This window comes from Octopus sinensis, linkage group LG15 (genome assembly GCF_006345805.1).
Source record: "Octopus sinensis linkage group LG15, ASM634580v1, whole genome shotgun sequence".
In the NCBI taxonomy this organism is placed as follows: domain Eukaryota; kingdom Metazoa; phylum Mollusca; class Cephalopoda; order Octopoda; family Octopodidae; genus Octopus; species Octopus sinensis.
In genome coordinates this window covers 26,734,713-26,758,759 of record NC_043011.1, presented here as the reverse complement: position 1 = coordinate 26,758,759, position 24,047 = coordinate 26,734,713, and the positions used below count along the sequence as shown (strand labels likewise).

Below are 24,047 nucleotides of genomic sequence, written 5' to 3'. Positions count from 1 at the left end.
ATAAATGGAACTTATCACACATTTCGTTAATATAAAATAAACAAAGAAACTAATGAAGAAGCTTTTATGTGGTTTTTTACCAGCTAAAAAAGAACCAAATTTCTTTCAAATCACACCTTACTCATAAAAATAAAAGACGCACTGAGTAATGTAGCTTAAAATTTATTATTTATTTTTTTTTAAATGGGATGATCATGGATAGAATGCTCTTGATCATGGGTCTGCTGGTTCAAAACTGACCTGAGCATAAATAACAAAGCTAATGAAAGTAAAAAATAAAATATAATAAAGAAGTAGTGGGAAAACAGACCTTACCTTTCATTCGTTTAACTTTTTCCTCAGCCTCCTTTAAGGCCTTTTGTTCCATTGAAAGTTTTTCAGGGGTTTCATTAAGATGCTGACCATTAACTTTGGCTTTAAGTAACACAGGAGAGCCTGATTCATCTTTGTTTTTCTCTTTCTGAATTTGGTCAGTTTTAGCCTTCTCCACCTGGTATCTATCTTTCTTCATTGAATCACCGAGAATCTCTTTGTTACTTTTAATACTGCTGGGAGGTTTGCTGGGCAGTGGTTTGTTGTAAACCAGGTTGGCATAGGAAGGACCGTCAGTCTTGTAATGTAAAAGTAAAAGAGTGAAAAGATCTATTGGAAGCAGTTAAATTTAATTGATTAAATTCTTACTTTCGTATTTTTTTAAAATGGAGTTTGTAGAAAATTAATACTTAATGAAGAATTGTCTGTGCATGTGTATGTACACATTTATGTATGTGTTTATGCATCTATGCATGTATGTATCTGCAAGCACTTACTATGTTTATGCATATATTTTTTTGGAACTAGATCTTGAAGCATGTATAGAGCTATAAATAATAGCATGTAAATATTGCATTGTAAGACCTTTTGGATAGAAAAAGCCAAAGGCTGCCTGTGTGACATAAGCCCGCATCTCCTGTAGATATGTAGACATGGGAAGTTTTTGATAAGTTTTTAATACCAGAGGAAGAATTCAGTTGGAAACAAAGTATAAAGGAACTTGCTTTCAGAGGGAAAGGCAGATTGTATGATGCTTGTGTAAGAAGTGCATTGCTGTTGCATGGTAGCTAAAGAGGGACACTGAATGAGGGGGATGTGCAAGGGCAAAAAAGAAATAAAGTGAGCATGACCCGTTGGATGTGTAATGTCAGTTTGCATGAACAACAGACTGTGAATAGACTGAAAGAAAAACTGGGTAGACCATAAAAATGGTGTTGTGTGTAAAAGGGAAGATTATGCTGGGGTGAACATGCGATGCACATGGAAGACAACAGTTCGGTTAAGAAGTGCTTAATGATCCAAATGGAATGAAACCAGAAGAAGAACAACAACATTAAGGAAAATGTAATGAAATCTGATCACTGGGTTGTTTTTATATGAGTCACTGGCACTGGCTATGATTATGATTCACTTAGCTTGATATGTCTTCTCAAGAACAGCAAATCACCAGAAATCTCAGTCACCTGTCATTACTGCCATGAGGCACAACAACCAAAGATCATATTTCAACACTTTGTCCCACATTTTCCTCGGACAACCCCTTCCACAGGTTCCCTCCACAATTAGAGATGGACACTTCTTTACACAGCAATTCACATCCGTACATATCACATGACCATACCAGCATAGTCTTCTCTCTTGCACACTACATCTGATGCCTCTTATACCCAATTTTTCTCTTAAAACACTTACACTCTGTCACACATGCACAATGATTACTGCACATCCAGTGGAGCATGATGGTTTCATATATATATATATATATATATATATATATATATAAAAATACAGGATGATCCGGTTCTTGACTGAAGATTGAAGGCATCGAATGTCCCGTCCGTGTTTTTTGTATCGTCTTCTAAATGTTTTGCATTCTTGTCCCAGTTTGTATTTTTTTATACATACATATATATATATATATATATATATATTTGTGTTAATTGTCCTGTACTCCATTTTTTGTTGTTTTTAAAAAAATGTCCAGTTCCTTTGGTTTGTGTCTATGTTTTCGTTTCTCTTTGTGTTCGACGTCCCTTTGGTGTCCTGTACTCATATATGCGTGTATATGTACATGTAGAGGTAGGTACGTACATATATGTTTATATATATGCATATGTTTTATTTCATTTATTAATATATATATATATATATATAGGTGTAGGAGTGGCTGTGTGGTAAGTAGCTTGCTTTACCAACCACATGGTTCCAGGTTCAGTCAAACTGCATGGCACCTTGAGCAAGTGTCTTTTACTATAGCTTCGGGCCGACCAAAGCCTTGTGAGTGGATTTGGTAGACGGAAATTGAAAGAAGCCCATGGTATATATGTATATATATGTATGTGTGTGTGTATGTTTGTGTGTCTGTGTTTGTCCCCCCAACATCGCTTGACAACCGATGCTGGTGTGTTTACGTCCCCGTAACTTAGCAGTTCGGCAAAAAAGACCGATAAAATAAGTACTAGGCTTCCAAAGAATAAGTCCTGGGGTGAATTTGCTTGAATAAAGGTGGTGCTCCAGTATGGCCACAGTCAAATGACTGAAACAAGTAAAAGAGTAAAAGATATATATATATATATATATATATATATCCCTGTTCATTGTTTGTTCATCACAGTATATCACTGACGTGATGAGGATAACCTGGAAGATTTGGCTGTCTCATGGTAGAAATGGCTTTAAGAGTTTAGTATTTGTACACTCATCTATTATTCATTTATTTCTATATATATATATCTGTTTATGTATTTATTGACTTATTTTGTTCATTTACTTGAATCACACATATGTTTGTAATCAATTAATAAATATATATTATTGAATGTTTACTGGTTGATGTTTGTCGATTGTTTATCCTCTCCATTTTCTTATTTGCCTTATATATATATATATATATAAATACACACACACACATACAATATATATATGCACATGCATGCATGTAAACACACGTCTATCTATGTATCTATGTATCCAGACAGACAGACACATAGATGTGTGTGCGTACGCAAACATGTATACGGAAAAGTAATCATCAAAATTAAGTAAAATATATGACTCCATCAGCTCCATGCTTGATTGGTGATGATAAAAATATTTATAATGATAAACTACAAAACAATAATCATAAAATGATAATGGCAATATTTGATATCAAAAAAAAAAAAAAAAAATAGAAGTCCAACACTGTACTTACTGACTTTTAAATAACCCGATTTAACAAATGACAAAAGAGTTCAACCCAGCATCAAGTGAATTTTATCAGACCAGGCATTAAACCAAAGAGAAGTAGAGGACATTATAATCACAGCCATAGAAATAACAGTCACCTGTGTTTCATTAACAACAAAACACAGATCTGTGTTACATTATAACACACAACCTGATCACCTGTATTTCCTGCCATCAACCAGATCACCTGTATTTCCTAATTTAACTGCTGTGACACCACATGTGAAAACGATCAAATCTATCATTCTTCTCTTTGAAAAGGTTAAAATTTTAGCCGCAACATTCAGATTCAAGTGTAAATATATTTACACTTATCTTTTACAGTTTTTATATAAACAATGAAGTAACACAAAAGTCACATGCAAAATCTACAGAATAATAGCAATAGTAATAATAATACTATTCAGGTGTAAAAATTTTTAAAAAAGATTCGAGTGCTAAAAAGATTAGAGTCACAAAATGAAGATAATATACAAAGATAATATACAATATACTTTATGCTGATAAGAAAAAGCCAGTCATCAGTCAATTTAATGTACAGGTAAGATACAACCAACACCAAATTTTGAGGCACCCAAGAGGATTTCTAGATCGTTAATGAAAATTTTAATTTCATTTACTACTACTACTACTACTACTACAACAATGATGCCGACGACAACAAGCATGTGATAAAGTTTCAAATTGATAGCATGAAATTGAATAACTGAGTAGGGAAACTGCCACTCAAAATCATTTTATACAACTGTGAAAATGCCGCAGAGCAAAGGCAAACTTGGGAGGAGTTAAGTTTGTGAATGAGCATATTATTTTTTTTTTCTGGAATGGAAAAAAAAAAACTTTGCTTTTCTCATCAGATTTTTAATTCAGTAATCACAAGCCAAGCAGGGAAGTATGTATGTGGTGGATCAATTGGATAGAAATAGCAGCCAAATTTCTCTGAAATCAGATCCTACCTTCTTTAAAAAAAAAAGAAAAAAGACATATTTGATACTGTTGTCCTAGATATATAAACAATTAGAGTACTAGGGTGTCAAATTTCTAACACTATTCTTCTAACAGAAGTAAAATATGCTAATGACCTAGTTTATCTAAATAGATGCAGGACATTTTATACATGATACAAATGATAGCTCCCTAGATTTTTGTAAATGTTTCTGTCATATAAAAGGTAGCATGCAGATGGGGTTGATAAATATTAGTATCAATCTAAGTCACAACAAGAACTGAAGGCAACTTAAAATATTGGACACCCGGCTGGTAATGCTTATTCAAAGGAAAAACTGACAGTCACAATACTAAAATCTTTGTGCGCTCTATGATATAGTGTACATTCATTGGGATCTATTTAGCCCATTTTCATATAATCCACCCTTTAATAGCTCGCCATCTCAACATATAGTATGAATAATGTAGTCTTGTTGTAAACAACACTATATTCTTTTATTCTCTTTTACTTGTTTCAGTCCTTTGACTGTGGTCATGCTGGAACACCGCCTTTAGTCTAGCAAATCGACCCCAGGACTTATTCTTTGTAAGCCTAGTACTTATTCTATTGGTCTTTTTTGCCAAACCGCTAAGTTACGGGGACGTAAACACACCACCATCGATTGTTAAGCAATGTTGGGGGGGGGGGACAAACACAGACACACAAACACATACACATATATATATATACATACAACAGGCTTCTTTCAGTTTCCGTCTACCAAATCCACTCACAAGGCTTTGATCGGCCTGAGGCTATAGTAGAAGACACTTGCCCAAGGTGCCATGCGGTGGGACTGAACCCGGAACCATGTGGTTCATAAGCAAGCTATTTACCACACAGCCACTCCTATATATTGCATTATATTAACAGCCTTATATTAATTTAACATAAGCATCATGAAAATCAATATTAAAGAAAATATTTCTAGCAAAATCAATGAAAATAATGATAAAGAATTGTTTAACCTGAAAATAATTTCTTTACTGGAATTTCCAAATTTTTCACCAGAATGCTAAAATTTCTTTGCAAGTGAGGAAGGGGGAATTTCCCCAAAGTTAGCAAATTTTGCAAGTTTTTAACACTCAGAAAGGATATTAGATCCCTGCTTAACATTACCATCATGGATTACTACCATCATTCTGCATTAATTCTAGATAATGATTCAACTTTCACTGTAGTTGCCAAAAAACTCAGGAAAATAATCAAAAAGAATAAATAAATAAATGACAAGATGATTTGTTGATTTAATAGAATTTACTTGTAAACATGACAGTGCTAATTTTATTATTTTCACTGCATTCAAGTACTGAGGTTGATTTTTCAAACTAACCCCTCTCCCAAATCTCTAGTCTTCTCCCTATGTTAGAAACTATTATTTTGGCTTCTATGATTAAGGATAAAAGATGGCAGAATCTGCAGAGTGGCAGATACAATGCTTTGTGGCCCATCAGGTAGAGTGTTATCCTTCCATGTTAAATACTATTTTGATTAAATCAACAATACCCCTTCCCCAAAATGTGTGGTTTTATGCTTAAATTAGAGATAATCGTTACAATTGTGGTTGGCAGGGTCAAAAGAATGTCAGACAGTATGATAATAATAATAATAATAATTGTGTACAGTGTTCAGGTGCACTACAACTCATCTAAAGTGTATATATAATCAGGTGTAGTTTCGGCGGATTTCAGAAAGCATGAGGGCCTTAAAGGATGCAGTGTCATGGCAGTCAACAACTGACGCAGGCAGTTTATTCCATGCTTCAGCAACTCTGAGCGTGAAAAAATGTTTCCGAAAGTCATGGGAGCTGTGTTGTTTTCTGACTTTGTAGGCATGTCCACGTGTGTTAGACACATGGAGATCAAAAAGGTGTTCAGTGTTGTTGTTGGTGAGGTGGTTGATAACTTTGTGGGTGTTTACCAAGTCCGTCGCCAGACACCGGAGCTTCAGTGAATCCATGCCCAGGGAAACAAGGCGCTCAAATTACGTCCTTTTACATTCTGAGCACAAATTTTGACAGCATAGACTAATTTGTTTTCATGCTTCTCGGATCAATAAAATTAGTATTTGTGAAACGTTGGGCTCAATACAGTTAGTTATACTTTACTACAATATTTGTGCCAGGAATCATTATCAGAATTATATTTGCTTTCATTGTTACCTTCATCATAGCCAAACAGTTCTCATTTCTGTTTGGAACAAACTGGCTCATATCACTTAATAATAATAATAATAATAATAATAATAATGAAATTATTGTATACAGTGCTCAGGTGCACCACAACTTGTCAGAAAGTGCGTATAAAGTATATGCAGTAATGTACAAATATCTGGAAAGCGAACAATGTGTGAGTCAGATACATGCTTGTGTGTGTATGGAGGGGAAAAAATCAGGTGTGGTGTTGGCGAATCTCAGAAAGCATGGAAGTTTTGAAGGATGCAGTGCTCCGACAACTAACAACTGATGCCGGCAGTTTGTTCCATGCTTCAGCAACTCTCAGCGTGAAAAAATGTTTCCTAAAGTCATGGGAGCTGTGATGTCATCATTTACACCCAATAATCCCTCACTGAAAAGATTTTACTTCTTAAGGCAGACACAGAAGGTGTAAGTTTTAAGCCTTGCTGTATCCATAACCTAATGTCTCCTGGGAAAAATAAATAATACTTTATTTAACTTGCTCCAGTCTATTTTGGCTGAAAACAGTTCTTGCTCCCACTTTTTAGTTTGTCTTAATGGGAACATCATCATCATCATTTAACATTCATTTTCTATGCTGGCTTGGGCTGGCAAGGCCAAGGGTTGCATCAGGTTCCATAATCTGCTTTGGTTTGGTTTTTACAGCTGGATGCCCTTCCTAATGCCAACCACCCCACAGAGTGTAAGTAAACACTCCAATAATTAAGGTGTAATAACCAATTTTATTATATCCCACAATAGTAAAAATTTTTTAAAATAGTAATACTACTATTTTACTACTACTAGTGGTACAAGAAGTAGTACTAGTAGTAATAACAATAGTACAAATAAACAATTTTTTTTAATAGATGTAGATTTACATGATAGTTATATCATGTCATTGTTGTTTAGCACCCAGATTAGTATTCAAGAAAGCATATAATCAAGAGGGTTCCAACTGTGACCATCCTGTTTTTCTGTATACCTGAAACTACAATTTTCAGTACATCCACACCATTTTAAAGATAATAGAGTGTAATCTGAGGGAGAGTTGGTTACTGTTTCTACTAAGTCAAGCAACCAGGTGACTATTTCCATGTTAGCTCCGGTTATATAAGATTAACCCTTTAGCATTTAAACCGACCATATCCGGCCAAAAGTATTCCGCCTGTTTTATGGTCAAACTGGCCAGATCTGGCCTCTCACACCAACCCTACAATATCGCTTTAAAAATTAACAGCTACCTCATCAAAATCTCATAGCTACAAGATAATGCATGATTAGTTCAAAACAATGTGGATAAAGAAGCATTAATTTTGGCAGGATAATGCGAACACTAAAGGGTTAAGAACATCAGTTCCACTTCAACCACTAAAGTCAGACAATATGAAACCCAGCTGCTGTAGGTATATACTTTATTTACTTTGTAAGAGTTTCAGCTAATAAATCTAATAGTGTCACCTCTGACAGTAGACCATGTTATGATAACAACATTTAACTCATGCTCAGTTCACCTGGTCTTAAATAAGTACCATAAATATGCACAGCTACTCACTTTCAAGAAACAAATGCACTAATATTAATCTCAAGGCCAGCAATTTTGGGGTGGGAGGAATAAGTTGATTACATCCACCCCAGCACTCGACTGGTACTTATTTTATCGACCCTGGTAGAATTTGAACTCAGAACATAAAGTGGATGAAATGCCACCAAACATTTTGCCTGGCATGCTAACCATTCTTCTAACTCACCACTTGATGCCAATGTATTGATATCAACAAGCATTCTGTATATTTATCATTCTGAATTTAAACCCTATTCATCGGGAAAAGATAATGGCTAGGAGTTCCTATCAGAGTCCCTCGGTCGTTCCAACCTGCTTTATAAGTGAATACAGGTCTTAGCTCCAGATATGGGATGCATGTAACCGCTGAACATCAGCTTTCTTTAGTTGATAAGAAATGTTAAGCCTGTCCTCCCAGGGAACTGCAAATTCAGCATTGATGATCACATTTGTACCCCAAAGTAGCAGAAATATATATCTTATTAATTAGAGTGATATTATTGCCACTGCTTCTGGAAAGGTAAGTCTACCCTTCAAGTCCATTTGTATCTCCCTGCCTAAGGCTTTATAAAAAATAGAAAACAGTTTCCCAATGGCTGTTTTCACCTTAGAAACCTAATTACCTTCCTTTAGGAATATAAAATCTTTGGATAGTGATAGCTACTGTTGTTGGCCTTAACTTTTTGCTGGTCCAACTACTTGACAATTTCTATGAGGATCTTTTTGTGCCCTCACTTGTATCTGATATTCACACAGGCACTAAACAGATATCTTACTGGACTGTCAGGTTTTTTATGATGACATTTCATTGTATTTATATACAATGAATTGAATTGAAAAGCAAAAATGGTAAAAAAAAATAAGTACCCTAAAACCGAACACAATGCCTATATATATATATATATAGGCACAGGTGTGGCTCAGAGTGGTAAGAAGCTTGCTTCCCAGCCACATGGTTCTGAGTTCAGTCCCACTGTGTGGTACTTTGTGCAAAGTGTCTTCTACTATAGCCCCGGGATAACCAAAGCCATGTGAGTGGATTTGGTAAACAGAAACTGGTGGGTGTGTGTGTGTGTGTGTATGTGCGCATGCATGCGTGTATGTGTTTTTTGTTTGTCCTCCATCACTGCTTGACAACTGGTGTTAGTGTTTGCATCCCCATAAGATAGTAGTTCAGCAAAAGAGACTGATACAATAAGTACTAGGCTTAAAAAAATAAGCCTGGGGTCGATTTGTTCAACTAAAACTTTCAAGATGGTGCTCCAGCATGACCGCAGTCAAATGACTGAAACAAGTGAAAGAATATATATTTCTACATGTAGATGACTTGGGTGCAATGTTTCTTATTTTCAGAGTACTCAGAATTCTTCATCATCATCATTTAATGTCCATTTTCTATGCTGGTATGAGTTGGACAGTTTGACCGGAGCTGACAAAGCCAGTGAGCACACCAGGCTCCATAGTCTGTTCTGGCATAATTTCTATGGCTGGATGCCTTTCCTAATGCCAACCACTTTACAGAGTGTACTGGGTGCTTTTTATGCAGCACGAGCACCAGTACTTTTAACATGGCATCAGCATGAGAGCTTTTTATGTGGCACCAGCATTGGTATCAATCTTGCCGTGACAGACAGGTCTTCTTGCTTAACTTTACTCTATCCTTCTCAGTACATCACTCTGCCATCACCAAACACTAGTTACATATTAAATAATTACCTTAGGAGGTGCTTCAATAGTGCCTATTATTTTATTCTTGTCTTCTGGGATACTAACAGTTACCATTTTGTTTTCTTCATCCTTCAAAGATGGCAACCTAGAAGTAAAAAAAAAAGACAAATAAATAAATAAAAATGATGATTTTGATGATGATGGTGATGATTTTGGTACAAGTCAATACTATCAACCCTAGTACTTGATTGGTACTTTAATTTATTGACTGCAGAGGAATGAAAGATAAAGTTCACTTCACTGCCTCATTCAGGAAAAATATACAGGCTAAAAGTTGAAATGTTTATGACTCCTCTGAGATAACTTCTGAAGATACTGAAGGGTTTCCAACATTGCAATAACAATAACCACCATCAGAAGAGCTCACAGTATCTTTAAATAGCTCCTGTGGTTTCTGCATAGAGGACTGCCTCTCTGGTGATTTTTTCACCTGCAATCACATTAACCCAATGTACATATCTTAGCAATTCTCAGAGAATTGAAAGTCAATGCCAGCAGAATTTGAGAAAGAAACCATCATCATCATCATCATCATCATTGTCACCAGGGCCGACATGGGTTGGATGGTTTGACTGAGGTCTGGAAAGCCAACGGCTGCACCAGATTCCAATCTGATCTGGCAATGTTTCTACAGCTGGATGCCCTTCCTAATGCCAACCACTCCGATTAGTGTAGTGGGTGCTTTTTACATGCCACCAGCACAGGAGCCAGTCTGACAGCCCTGGTGTCGATCCCGTTCATATAGAGCTTTTTACGTGCCACTGGCACGGGAGCCAGTCAGGGGGCACTGGCATAAGCCATGTTCGGATGGTGCTTTTTAGGTGCCACCGGCACGGGGGCCAGTCAGATGGCCCTGGCATCAAACAAAATACTGCAAGGCTCTTAATCTAAAGTCTACCTGTTTCCAACATATACAACACCATAGTAATAACTGTTTCTAATTTAGGCACAAGGCCAGCAATTTTGAGGAGAGAGTATTTGACTGGTGCTCTACTTTTTTATTAACACTAGAAGGGTGATTGGCAAAAATGTCTTTGGAAAGATTTGAACTTCAAATGTAGAGAGTCAAAACAACTACAAGACATTTCATCTGACATTCTGCGAATCCACCAACTTTATATTATTATTATTAGTATTATTACCACTACTACTACTACTACTACTACTACTACTATACTACTACTACTATTACTACTAAGATGGCAAGCTGGCAGAATTGTTAGCACACTGGACGAAATGCTTAGCGGTATTTTGCCCGTCACTGCATTCTGAGTTCAAATTCTGCTGAAGTCAACTTTGCCTTTCATCCTTTCGGGGTCAATAAATTAAGTACACTGGGGTTGATGAAATCAACTGGTCCCACCCCACCCACAAATTTCAGGCCTTGTGCCTATAGTAGAAAGGATTATTATTATTATCATAACTACTACTACTGCTGCTACTGCTGCTACTACTACTGCTGCTACTGCTGCTACTACTACTGCTGCTGCTGCTGCTACTACTGCTGCTGCTGCTACTACTACTACTACTACTGCTGCTGCTGCTGCTACTGCTGCTGCTGCTACTGCTGCTGCTACTACTACTACTACTGCTGCTGCTGCTGCTGCTGCTACTACTGCTGCTGCTGCTATTGAGTGAGAGAGTAATGCATGCCATCAAAGTGACATTGGGGTTCAAATATACAAAGCCCTAAATACCCATCATGATTACCCATGTGATAAGGGTACAAACAAAAAAAAGCCACACATTTTATGGATGGCTGAGTTGGTTAAGTCAACTTGAGTATTAATAATACCTATTATACTGACTCCCAAAAGGATGAAAAGAGAAGTTGCTGCTTCAGGGATTTCATTCCATATAATTTTAATAGTTTCTGATATAGGTACAAAGTTGCAAATTTGGGAAGAAGGGCTACATAACAACTACAGTTGATTACATTGACCCAAATATATGACTGATACTTTATTTTAGGGACCCAGAAGTTGACTTTGTAGAGATTTGAATCCAGAACGTGAAGTGCCAGGACAAAATCTGAATCTTTTCGGTTTGAACGGTAGTTTTTTTTAATAATTTCCACATAACTAAACACTTTTAAACTTCGTATACTGGTAGAATGTGTTTATAAAACATCTTTTTCTCTTGGCTTTATTGAGAAAATTCTATAGTTTGTAAGATATTTGTTGTTTTTTTCCTTCAATTTCTGCAATTTCAACCAATCACTGACGTCTATTGAGGTGAAAACATTCTGTGCCGTATGAATATGTCCCTCGTTTAAGAAACAGATTGGGTTATTTACATTTCTGAAGAAAAAAAGATACCCTTCCCCCCACCCCTAACTAACCCTAACCCTAAAACAGATTGAAATGCAATAGATCGATACTAAGGTCATAATTATGGGTGACAATTTCATATGACACCACTAGAAAAAACTGCTGTTCAAACCGAAAAGATCCCAAAATCTGCAACGCATTTTGTCTGATGTTCTAACAATTTTGTTAATCCATCATCATCTTTTAACGTCTGTTTTCCATGCTGGCATGGATTGGACATTTTGACAGGATCCATCTGATCAGAGGACTGCATTGAGCTCCAATGTTTGCTCTGGCATAGTTTTCATGGCTGGATACCGTTCCTATTACCAACCATTTTACAGAGGATACTGGGTGCTTTTGGCATGGTGTCAGTACTAGTAAGGTCACCAAGTAACTCGCAAAACAAAACAACAATAATTTTGAGAGAGGGGCATAGTGAATTAAATGGAATCTAATATATTACTGGTACTTACTGACACCAATAGCATTTCAAACTCAGAGTGAAAGGAACATATCTAAATACTGTGGCATTGGTAAGTGAAAAAGAAATTGGTTGGAACATGTCTTTAATCTATTCTATTTAACAAATGACAAGGGAAGCATAACCACCTGATTTAGATACTACTGACTATAAATGAAGAGAGAGTGGACATAAGAGAGAAAATGAAGGAGAGTAAAAATATCAGAAATTAAAATATATTCCAATAGTCATCTTAGCAGCTCGGAAAATTGTCGTTCAAAACAATCTGCATTAATTCTGTTCAGCCTACCTGTAAAACACTTAACACTTTAGCATTTAAACCAGCCAAAATATTCTACCTGTTTTATGCTCAAACTGGCCAGACCTAGCTTCTCACACCAACCCTACAATGTCATTCTCAAAAATTAAACAGTTAGCTCATCAAAGTCTCAAAGCTACAAAATAATACATGATTAATTCAAAACAATCATCATCATCATTGTTTAACATCCACGTGAATAAATAAGCATTACTTTTGACAGAATAATGTGAATGCTAAAGGGTTAAAATTAACCTCACATCCAAAATCAAAGTTTAACAAATCTGTATAATCTTATCTTTTGTCTCTTGACCGTGCTAGCAAATCATGCAATATACAGCAGAATGTCAGTACACTACAAAGTAATCTTTCATACATACTGTTATAATATATCAGGTTGAAATTATTGTACTTTCTTTCTTTCCAAATATCTTATGGCTTTAAATGTATTTCGACCTCTAACACTTCCAAAAATTCCAAACTTCTAAAAGAAGCTAATCAAAACTTACATCTTATGAAACCACATTTCACAGACACTCACTGTATTATTGATTTCTGATAGACAGAAACACAGACACTCCATTCTCCCAATTTTGCTAAACCTGAATTTTTTTAGTTTTATTCCAAATTCAACAGTTCAATGGAAAGAATTGCTTTTAACACTTTTGTTACCATATTTCTGTCCAAATATACCCTCTTCATTTCAATTCATTTTAAAAATAATAGAGAATTTACTAAAATATCTTGGTCATTATTAAACTGGTAATTGGGACATAAATTAACATGAAAGCTTAATGGTAAATGTTTATTTAGATCACCTTAAAGTGGAAACTTTGATCACAGAAGCAAAGATTCATGGGCAGATTGGTATAAAAAAAGTTAGAGATTACTTGTAAAAAACCAAAGAAGGCAAATTTCAAATTAATCAAACAATGTCAAGAAATAATATTTCATATTTTTGGAAGAAGGTTGAACAATTAAAGTTAGGGGTGTATGATAAAAGATTTTGCATTTCATGTTTTGTAATTCTCAGTTGACAGCAGTAGGCAGAATTTCAATAAACTACAAAATGTCTGGTACACTGAAAATCTGTTTTGTATTCAATAATTCCATTTAAACCAGCAATCAAACAAATTTATAATCTGTGATAGAACAAACAGGCTATATACAATAATGATTTATTGCATTATAGCAAAAACTTTTATAAAAATTACAAAAAGAGTAAAAGGCATACCGGTAGTTGTGGTAAAATCCAATGAAGACCCAACTTCAGCAAGAACTCTATGAAGAATATTAATCCAGGTCAACTAGCTCGTATAGATTATTACTTTAACTACAGACTGCTATTCAGCCATATTTCAAAGTTGTGTCATCTTAAGTACTGACTTTGGTTTGATATTGCCTTAATGCTGGTGCCAGTGACAAGAACTAATACTTGCAACACTTAACAGACATACGTACATAGATCTCATAAATTATCACACAACATTATCTCTTGATGTCTTGAATTAGTTAAACATTCAACAGGAAACTCACTTGAATGTTACAAGAGCAGATAAAAATGAAAATATTCAAGTCATGAATATTTCACAGCAAATTCAATGACATTAGAGCCAAATTTAGAAGCTTATTGGGTTGAATGAAACTCTAAAAATAAAAAAAAAAATTATATATTACTAAAAATTCTAACTTAGGTACAAGGTTGCAAATATGTTGGTGGAGAAGTGTAGTTGATTAAATCCTCAGTACATCACTGGGTTGTATTTTATTAGTTCTAGAAGGCTGAAAGCTAAAGTCATCTCTGGCAGAATTTGGACTCATAATGAAAATATAACTAAAATACAAAGCATTTTGTCAGTTGCTCTATATATTGTAATACCCCCAACACACTGCTTCAATAATAAAAGAAGAAAGGAAATTAGAAAACAAAAAAAGAAAGGAAAAAATAAAATAGGCTACAAAGAAAGGAAGAAAAATGTAAAAACTTACTTATCCTGTTCAACAGGAAATGATTTATAATCATCTTCTGACACTTTTTGTTTTTGAGAAAGCAAAGCCATGTTCTTCTCTTCTTTTTCTCGCAATTTTAATTCCTCAACAGAACTGCTTCGATCACCTTTGCGAGCACGTTGCTCAGAGATGAGTTCCTGCTGTTTTCTGTTAAACTTAGCCATTTCCTCTTTATCCATAGAACTTAAAACTTTTGAAAGGCCCAAATTGTGACTCCTGGTTGTACTGAATGACTGATTGTCTGTTTTTCTGCCCATTCTGTTATCAGTTACATTAGTATTCTGAGTGTCATAGGTATTATTTTTAACATCAGAATGGATCATTTGGTTGGAGCTTGCAGCTGCATTTGATGCAACCTGAGTAGGCTTTGGTTTGAGAGCTCTATTGATTACAGGTGTAGCAGCATCCAACTTTGGAATGCTATTTTTTGATTCTTTAGAATTATTATTCGGGACATCATTGTTCAAATTAGCTGTTGTACTAACCGGTTTCAACAAATCCAATTCAGGATAATCAAAATCCACTAGAAATAAATATTTGAAAACAATTTTTATTAAAAAAGAAAAGAAAAAGAAGCTTGAGAAAGAAAAATCTCCCCTAGAAAATCAACTCTAATGAAACAAGTCACTCAAAAAACTGGTGTTATATGACAAAAATAACTTGAAATATCAACACAAATACATGTGTGTGTGTGTGTGTGTGCATGCGTGTTCATGCATGCATATGTGCATGCATGCATGTGTGTAATTATTCTGTTTGTTAGACACACATATATACATTGACTAACTCTACACACAAGCCAACAATGGACTTCAACTTGCTAGAATTAGCAGCCAAATCTCACTGAAATCATACTCCACTGTCTTAAAGAAGCACACATTGGACAATGTAGTCCCAGGATTCCTGCACATAAGAAAAACACAAAATTGTCAGGGCAGGAAAGCTTTCGATCATGGCTTTGCTCATCAGTACAGCTCTGGACCTAAGCAACAAGAACAGTAACTAACTTTACACACATCTACATTTTTAAGTTTTAAATAGCTTTCATTTTGGTTAATTCTCCATTTGTTTCCATCTCATCAATTGCCATGCCTATTATTATTAGTATATTGCCAGGCAAAATGCTTAGCAGCAATTCGTCCGTCATTATGTTCTGAATTCAAATTCCGCCAAGGTTGACTTTGCCTTTCATCCTTTTGCGGTCAATAAAATTAGTACCAGTTGAACACAGGAGTCAATGTAATCAACTAGTCCCCTCCCGCAAAATTTTAGGTCCTGTGCCTATAGTAGGAAGCATTATTATTATTATTATTATTATTTTTATCATCAGCAGCAGCAGCAAACAATAACATTTTTGTTTGTGTTAAATAGGTTTTTAATTCTCCAACAGTTATTATCTCCACCTTATCTTATTAAAGAACACAGTGACACATGTGTGAAACTGTTTCCTCTTCCTTGCTATTCCCCCACCATCTGCTTGCAGGTGCTTGTCCCTGCTGGTTTTGTGAGATTGAAGGAGATACAATAACAAATACCTGTTTCAGTGGACAGTGCAAAAACCCACCGCTTGCAAGCAAATGCTTGTGAATACCTTCCCAGATCTTGAAAATGGTCTCCCAACTACTCTCCTGCTATTCCCAAGTTTATGACCTTCGAGCCACTATAATCAATATCAACACACAGAAAGGCAGGCCTGGTGAGATTGTTGAAATGCTAAAGTTGAGATATGTAGATATCAGCTGGACTCCTCACGGGCAAGGGACGAAGGTGCAAATTCTTCCTGGTATGTAACAATGATGGGGTGGATGGGTGGTATAGGCACAGTTAATCAGGTTGTTCACGAAGGTGTTATATCCAATCACTAACATACACACACACATACGAAGGTGGGCTGAAAAGTTTATAGGCTGACTATGAAGTAGTGATGCTACAGATGTGAAATCTTGCATGCATTAATTTCAACTCTTCTTATTAATAACTGTATTGTTTCTTTCCAGCTAAACTGACATTTGGCTGTTCAAAGAAGACTTCAAAAGTAGCCGGTAGTGACTTCTCTTGAAAATGGACAAAATTTGGCATCATGACATACCCAAGTACCTGCAGAAAGTGTTTAGCCCCAAAGGATATTCATGCTAACATGACTGTTACATTAAGGGATGACACTCCAGTTTTATCAACAGTGCAAAAGTGGGCAGCTGAATTTAGCAGGGGAAGAAAGAATCTTGAAGATGACCCAAGGTCTAGATATCCTGAAACTATCACCAGCAAAGAAAACATTGATTGTGTTTACCACATGTTGATGGATGACAAGTGAGTGACTATAAATCAAATAGTCAAGGCTATTAGCACATCCCGTGAAAGAGTTGAGAATATTTTGTATAATGAACTTGTTATGATGAAGGCTTCTGTTTGGTGAGTGCCACATCTGGCACCTGATCAAATTGAGGGAAAAGCTGACATTGTTTGAGTCAGATCCAGCTGGTGTCTTTGAACATTTCCTACACTAAGATGAATGTTGGGTTCATCATTTTGAACCTGAGACAAATGGACAATCCATGCAGTGGAAACACCCCTCCTCACCTGTTCCAAAGAAAGCCAAGGTCATTTCATCTGCAGGGAAGATGAAGGCCTCAGTAGTTTAGGATGCAAAAGGTATTGTGTTTATTGATTATCTTCAAAAGGACCACATCATCAATGGAGAATATTATGCCAATTTGCTGATGCATTTATGAAAGTATGTGGACCACAAGGAGTAACTACATTGAAAAATAAAACTCATTTGGTCACATTCCATGAGAGTATCAGGCTTTGAACTTTTCAGCTGACCCTCATATGTGTGTGTGTGTGTGTGTATCTTAAGCTGGTGTTTGGAACATGAATTAAAGTGAAATTGTAATGAAAGGTTTTAATTTAGATAATTTTAAAGCAAAAAGTTTTTCTACCATAAAACCAGGAGCAGTCTCAAGCAGGCTGGTATCAAAAGGGTTAAGATTAACAAAACAATGTTGTGTAAGAATGCCCCTAGAAATGATTACAGATCCTAGTATTGGGTATTTCTGGAATGGGCCAACTTTTATTCTTATAGGCAATGTATTATTATTCTTACGGAAATGGTTGTGTATCACTCCAGTTATGTCAACTACAAATGAGCTCATAAACACATTCCTTAACAGCTAGGTCAATGTAATTTCTTAGCTTTGCACCTTGCTTCAGCACAACATTACAGTCATTTGGTATTGCTATGTTAATAATTAGCATGCTCTTGTCGTTTTAGTCATAGGTCAGCAACAGTGGCAGTGGTATCATCATCATCATCACTATTATTATTATTATTATTATTATTATTATTGTTGTTGTTGTTGTTATAAGGTGCTGAGCTGGCAGAATCGTTAGCACACCGGGGCAAAATGTTTAGCATTATTTCATCTGCCACTACACTACGTTCTGAGTTCAAATTCCACTGAGGTCAACTTTGTCTGTCATCCTCATATCTGTATTATATGTGTATTATATGTGCAGGTGTATTAGAGGTGTATTATATGTGCAGGTGTGGCCGTGTGGTAAGAAGTTTGCTTCCCATCCACATGATTTCAGGTTCAGTCCCACTGCATGACACCTTGGGCAAGTGCTTCCACCATAACCCCTGATCAGAAAAAGCCTTGTGAGTAGATTTGGTAGACAGAAACTGAAAGAAACCATCATGTACACAGGTATATGCATGTGTGTGTGTGTGCATACATAAATGTATGCATGTGTGAGTGGGAATATATATGTGTTTATGTAGCTTTGTTTTGACATCATGTGATAGCTGTAAATGAGAGTCACTGTCATACAAGCAGTGTCGTTCATTTCCAGTATTCTAAGAAAAGATATCTGGCCATGTGGAAATATTTACTTAACTTGCAAACAGGTGACGATTTGTGACCAGAAGGGTATTTTACTATAGAAAATCCACTTCAACATACTGTCTCACCCATGCATGGAAAAGTGAGCATTAAAACAATGTTGATGATGGTGGTGGTGGTGGTGGTGGTAATGATGATGATGGGAGTGGGGCTGAAACCCAAGCTTTGATAGAGACCTAATTGCACCCTAAATTCTTCATGCTGACTATACTGCACTGCTCTCACCAAACATTTATTTACTCTTATAAACCACCAGACTATAGATTGTTATATTCTCTCAAAGGCCTTCTTCAGATCAACAAGTGCTTGGTAGAGAGGTTTGTTCTTAGCCAAGAACTTACAGCTGTTTCATTATGAAGAAGGCAGCAATGGTACTCTAAATTGGTATGATCTAAACTGCATCTCATCTAAGCAGATTTGTTTTTCTAATCCATTGTGGTTCACACTTTCATAATTTTGTCCATCAGTTTGATACCTCTGTACTTTCTTCTTTCCAGAGCCTCACGTTTACTCTTGAAGCAGTTGACAATAAAATGTAATTGTTTAGTTGACTATACAGGTGACTGACTTAAGGTCTATTTTGTCAGATATTTTTCAACATCTCAGCTACTATACCAAGCCAATGGACCAGCTGCTTTCTCCATCTTCATATCCTTAATGGCCATTTTGACTCTATAACTGTCTACCTCACCAGCTGGTCCCTTTATTTGGGTACATATTGGGTGGCTCCTTTTATTTCAATACATTTTCCACATTTAATAGTCTTTTGTGATAACCCCTGGAAGCCTGTCTCTTCTCAGCATTAGTGAAAGTAGTACACAACTATATGTCAAACACACTTTTCCCCCAACAATATCTTGGTTCACTTTGACACTCTGCCTTACAGTCCAGAACATCTCTAATACCTGACCCTCATTGCACTAAATACTGGCCAACCTCCTTCTTTCGGATCTCACTGTGCCACGTTAACTTGTCATCTTAGCAGCTCTTCCATTGACATGACAATGCTCTTTGCTTCCCACTTCCTTCCATTCTTTCTGGACATGTTTTTTAAGCTTTTATGCCTCTAACCACAACAGTATCCCACCACCATGTTTGATTTGAAGAAGTTGGAACCTTGCTCCTTCCACAGAATATGATGAGTAGCTTTTAGTAGGCTATCTTCTAGAAACTACCAATTGTTCCCTATGTTACTGGTCTTTATCACCTCCTTTTTCTTCCCCATCTTCTAGTCTCTCTTTCTTACTCTATTGCAAACACTTCACTCTATTCTCTTACTCTACTCTTACTCTAAACTCTTGCTCTATTCTCAAACACTTACCAATACCCTCTATAAAGTGATTGGTGATAGAAAGACCATCCAACCATAGAATCCAAGACAAAAGTGGTATGTCTAGGAGGGTAATAACTCTGAATGAGAACTGACTTAGATTGTGCTGACTCATTCATTATTAATGCAGAATATGGATGAAAAATAATGATGATAATGATGATGATGATGATGATGATGATGATGATGAAGATGATGATGATGAAGGCTCAACTAATGTTCTACCTTATGCTGGGCATTTGGCTTTCAAACTAGCACTCTGTCAGTTGTGACGACGAGGGTTCCAGTTGATCCGATCAATGGAACAGCCTGCTCATGAAATTAATGTGTAAGTGGCTGAGCACTCCACAGACATGTGTACCCTTAACATAGTTCTCAAGGAGATTTAGTATGACACAGAATGTGACAAGGCTGATCCTTTGAACTATAGCTGAAACTAATTTTTACCAGCTGAATGAACTAGAGTAACATTAAATAAAGTTTTGCACCCGAGGACACAACGTACCACTAGGAATCGAACTCACAACCTTACAATCATGAACCGAATATCCTTAGCCATTAAGCCATGCACCTTTTCGACCTACTGTATTACATTATTACCATTAAAGTAAAATAGAAGTGGAATTTGAAGTGGTGCCAAATATTTGAAAATATGTACCCCCACAAACAACAACTGCACTGTGCTTCTGGTAAAGACACTCACTTCCTGAAAGTTGCAGAGAGGTTACAGAAGTGGTTGCAGCAGCTCATACAACTGACGAGTTTTACATGTGGCTTGCAGTGATGAGCTCAAATTCTCTTGGGGGGAATCTTGGAAAATCAATAGAAAACCACTTCATTGTATGTTATATTGAATCCCAATATGTAATCAATGCTTAGTGGTATCTATGCAACATTCAACAATGATAGAAGAGTAACTATGCATCATTCAACAATGATAAAAGTAAAGAAAGGAAAATAAAAGGCAATTTGCCAAGAACAAATAAAGCTTTAAGGACAGTTAATGAAGGAGGCTCTAAATTTGCTAGAAATAACACCCAAATCCCCCTCATTTTAAAGAAGGAAGAACAGATGGGATAGTGTGGTCCTAGATACAGCTCAAAAGGACATGGAGTTAACTGCTGCCACTGCCACCACCATGGCTACCATCACCACCATGTGCAGGTAAACCAAGTACACATCAAATGTAATTATTCTCAACTCAGCTGTATATAGCAGAAATATAAAAAAAAATTATTCAGTAAGATTTTAAAGTGTTACTTACAAGATGGACTTGAACAGCCTACATCAACAGAAGGTTTTTCAAAAGCTCTCGGATTTGTAGACATCTGAGGGTAGTGCAACATCCATTGTTCATAGCCCCCTTCAAGGATAAGTGGCTGGTTGGCAAGTATCGTTGAGCTGTCGTACTGAATGAAATTATCAAAAAAGACATGTAGTGAAAAAATTTAAATCAACATCAACAACGTGAAGATTTCAGGTTTTATGTATTTTTTTAATGGTTTTTCATGAGAACATTTCCATCATAACAGTCTAGTCTTCTCCCAACCACATATTCTAATTAGATGTGCACCACTAATAGTATGTCTAGAGAGATAATGGTGGTATTAAGGAGTTTATGTTACAATCACATGGCTTCTAGTTTGGATCTACTGTTACAGGGATGTAAACATACCAGCACTGGTTGTCAATAAACACACACATATACATATATAGGAGTTGGACAAAATAATGGAAACACCTAGCATCATAGCATCATAATTTTGAAATATCTATAAAGCCGTCAAAAGCTTGTTCATTTTTATGTTTTTTTTATTTATTATTAGTGTTGCTTAATAAGTTTTGCTAAAATTGCTGTTTCTTTTCAGATATCATCAGAAAAAGGTAATTAAAATTCATTAAAATGACAGATCTATCAGACTTTTAAAAAGGTCAAATTGTTGGTGCTTGTATGGCAGGTGCTAACATAATGAAAACAGACGAAATGTTTGGTGTATCAAGAAGTATTGTCTCAAAAGTAATGATAGCTTTTGAGAAAGGGAAAACTTCCTCGTTGAAACAAAACTCAGGAAGAAAACCAAAACTCTCAGAAAGGGACCATCAGACTCTTACGCAAATTGTTAGAAAGGGTCACAAAAGTACAGCTCCCAAAATAACTGCAGAGCTTAATGGCCACCACAAGACCCAGTTTCCACAAAAACTGTTTGCCAGGAGCTGCAGAAAGCCGGATTTCATGGGAGGGCTGCAATCAGAAAACCATTACTTTCAAAAACAGACGTTGCAAAGCATTTAGGGTGGAGTAAAAACCTACAGAATTGGTCCCTAGAGCAGTGGAAGAATGTTATTGTCTCAGACGAGTCATCCTTTGCCTTATTCTTGACCACTGGCCAAGTATACGTGTGAAGACAGCCAAAAAAAGCATTTGACTCAGGCTGCCTTCTTCCAACTGTTAAACATGGAGGAGGATCTGTGATGATCTAGGGGGCTATAGCTTGTAAATCCGCCAGCCCAATGGTTTCCCTTCGTGTCAAAATTAATAGTCAAGACTATTTAAGCATTTTATCTGATCAAATTCATCCTATGGTTGCAGAACTGTTTCCAGAGGGAAACACAATCTTTCAGGATAATAATGCACCAACTCACACAGCTAAAATTGTCACTGAATAGCACAAGGAACATTCTAGTGAAGTTGAACATCTTATCTGACCACCACAGTCCCCAGATCTCAATATTATTGAACATTTATGGTGCACTTTAGAAAAACAAGTAAGGAGTTGATATCCTCCAACATCATCACTACAAAAACTGGAGATCGTTTTAGCTGAAGAATGGACAAAAATTACTTTGGAAACAATTCAAATTTTGTACGAGTCCATATCTCGTAGAATTCAAGCTGTAATTACTGCAAAGATGGTCCTACTCCATAGTAAAATGAATTTGTTTGAAATTTTAAGGTCTTTCTATTATGTTTTCCAAACCCTGTATATATATATATATACACACACACATATATATATATATATATATATATATGACAGGATTCTTTCAGTTTCCATCTACCAAATCCACTCACAAGTCTTTGGTCGGCCTGAGGCTATAGTAGAAGACACTTGCCCAAGGTGCCATACCATGGGACTGAATCCGGAACCATATGGTTGGGAAGCAGGTTTCTTACCACACGGCTACCCCTGTGCCTATAAGATAAGCAAAGAAAAAAAAAGCATGCAATACTGTTACATGGCACACAGTAACATCAACATTTACTCAAAGCTAAATCTGCATTAGTTACGACAGAGTTTCTTTTTTGATTTTGTTCCTGAACATCACAGCTAAACAGGAGTTCTCTAAAAGAAAGAAAATGGAATGGGGATAATGTAAGGTGATAACCACAAATTTGATACCTACTTTAAAAAGAGCATCTTGAAGAGTTTTCAATGGTGTGCCTGGTAATACACTGTCTTTTGTAGAGCTAAGATCCATCAGAATAATATAGTCCACAGATCCTCGATGGTTCCACAATGATCTAGAGTCTTTTGGTAAGTTTTCTTGTATGTATGGAACTGTGGTGCTAAAAAATGTCAAATAGAAACATAGTTAAGATCAGTAGAGAATCAAAGTTGAAGCATAAAATTCATAGTTATAAAGTATAAGGCCAAACTTGAAAATAATTTTCTTTACTGAGTGGGAAAAGAATATGAAATAAAATTGTATAGCATTGTTTATTGCAAGGGAGAGTAATTTTAGAGCCTAATAGGGATCTCATGAATGGCAATAAAGCAATATATGATTGCTAGAAAAACATTTTTACAATAGGATTCTCTTACTTGAGTTAATGTGAAAAATATGAAATACAAAGGAACAGCCAAAAATTTCACCCAACTATAAACTACATGCAGAGTAACATCCAGACAGACACAACTACCCAACTCCAGAAGAGTACTTCAACATCCTAAGAAGACTTTTTATCTTCCTTTGAGAACAGACAATCATAAAA

At 36.1% G+C, this 24,047-nt stretch overlaps 1 protein-coding gene across 1 annotated transcript in view; it reads right to left on the bottom strand.

Annotated features, from left to right (window-relative positions):
• The window catches only part of LOC115219776 (ubiquitin carboxyl-terminal hydrolase 8), a 72,220-nt gene that overhangs the window by 22,819 nt on the left and 25,354 nt on the right, over positions 1-24,047 (bottom strand). Inside the window, exons 7-11 of the mRNA XM_029790029.2 lie at positions 23,459-23,621; positions 21,318-21,462; positions 14,798-15,341; positions 9,706-9,802; positions 316-610 (exon numbers count right to left, since the gene is read on the bottom strand). Of these exons, the coding sequence (XP_029645889.1) occupies positions 316-610; positions 9,706-9,802; positions 14,798-15,341; positions 21,318-21,462; positions 23,459-23,621 (1,244 nt within the window). The remainder of the gene's footprint in view (positions 1-315; positions 611-9,705; positions 9,803-14,797; positions 15,342-21,317; positions 21,463-23,458; positions 23,622-24,047) is intronic.